Below are 1767 nucleotides of genomic sequence, written 5' to 3'. Positions count from 1 at the left end.
ATATATATATATATATATATATATATATATATATATATATATATAAATGTTACATAGAATCTGTTTATACACACACAAACATACGATTTATAAAATCAGATTATGTGGTTATCCTGTATATGTGTGTATAATTATGCCTATATTTTTTTCTATACACACACACACACACACAACATTAATGACAATGTGATTATGTGGCTGTTGTCAATTCCCAGGTCCCCGATCATAGACGTTCCAATCTGACCCTGTCTTTTTTTCTTTTTCCTTTCTTTCCTCCAGACACTCTATTTAGGACAAGTATCCAATATGTCCTACTTACTTTTTTTTTGTTTTTAAGATGATGTAATTTTCTAACAGGAGAGCCTTCGCTGCTATTTCCTGCATATCCAGCAACCACGTTGAGTTTTGTCCGCTGGATCGACGCACCAAATTCACACACACACACACCACAATATATAAATATAGGTGATCGCCTGAATATATATATATATCGAATGTGATTTCAGTGTTTGTTATTGATGGTGTTGTTTAGCTAAATTCTTAGCCTTGAACCAGCAGACCTACGATCAAACGTAATCCGGCCGAGACCACCCCGTCGATTTTTCCCCCATGTACAGGGAAAGTAAAACCACAATGACCACTGTCTCGTTTTCTAAGATCAGACGAAAATTTAGCTGTTATTTCTAGCATGATGAGCGACCACATAGAAGTTCCTTTGAAATTTGTGCGTGTGTGCTACATATCGTTAACCCTGGCTTGTTTCAGCCATCAAGGTTAAGGCCATGCTGGAGCACCGAACCGTGTTTGTGTTTGTGTTTGTGCGCTCGCGCGCGATCAAGTGTGTTTGGAAAATAATTATTTATAAATTCAACACATTATAACGTCAACATAAATATATATCATCATAAAGAACCTTTACATATATATATATACATGTATATGTGTGTGGATATATATACATGTAAAAATATGTATATAAAGGCACAGAAAAAGCAGCAATATACATACATACATTGTATACACATTATATGCACTCAGTATATACATGCATCCCAAAAAACGGGTATATTCAACTATAATTACAAAATAACTGCATATATAAATTCTACACACTTTCTTATCCTTCTATTCAAACATCTTATACACCTTATGGTTCTCTATATACACACCGCAAACACATGCCTATATAGACAGATATATACGTACCGTCTAGGTTTAGTTTTCTTGTCCATGTTTGCTAGTGTGAGGGAGAAAGCATAAGACTTTAAGAAGGAGGGGCAGTTTTAGAAACGTTGCTATTACTCTATCTAGTTACATTCCTCCTACTGCCACCAAAAGGCGCCTTTCCTGCTTTGTCCTCTTTCAAACTTTTTTAGTCTTTCTTTTGTATTTTGTTAGAGTAGCAGGAGGAGGAGAAATTTTACACATTTCTCTCTTAGTCTATTATTTTTACTCCCTATGTCTTTGCTCTTAGTTTTCATACTTACTCTCTTAACCTTTCACTATCCTACTTCTACTCCTCCCCTCTTTTTACACTCGATGTTTTGCTTTCATGGTCTTAACTCACTCTCTTAATCTTTTACTTTATCTATCCGAGTTTCACTCCTCCCCAAAACAATTGCCCTCTCTCTCTCACTCTCTCTCCCTTCTTCATTATAACACACTATTATTTTGTCTACTCTATTTGTCATCTCCCCCTCTGTTTGTTAACACTGCTTACTTTCTCATACTTTCAGAGTTGTAGTGAAAGGAGAAAAATACGTTAAT

The 1767-nt window shown here is 35.2% G+C and overlaps 1 protein-coding gene across 1 annotated transcript in view; it reads right to left on the bottom strand.

Annotated features, from left to right (window-relative positions):
* LOC106870896 (uncharacterized) overlaps positions 1 to 1340 on the bottom strand; it is a 30275-nt gene extending 28935 nt beyond the window's left edge. Inside the window, exon 1 of the mRNA XM_014917131.2 lies at positions 1207 to 1340. Within this exon, the coding sequence (XP_014772617.1) occupies positions 1207 to 1232 (26 nt within the window). The 5' untranslated portion in view covers positions 1233 to 1340. The remainder of the gene's footprint in view (positions 1 to 1206) is intronic.
* Positions 1341 to 1767: the final 427 nt, after the last annotated feature.

The sequence above is a fragment of the Octopus bimaculoides genome, chromosome 24 (assembly GCF_001194135.2).
Source record: "Octopus bimaculoides isolate UCB-OBI-ISO-001 chromosome 24, ASM119413v2, whole genome shotgun sequence".
In the NCBI taxonomy this organism is placed as follows: domain Eukaryota; kingdom Metazoa; phylum Mollusca; class Cephalopoda; order Octopoda; family Octopodidae; genus Octopus; species Octopus bimaculoides.
The sequence above is the reverse complement of the archived record's forward strand: the minus strand, read 5'-3'. Positions and strand labels throughout refer to the sequence as shown.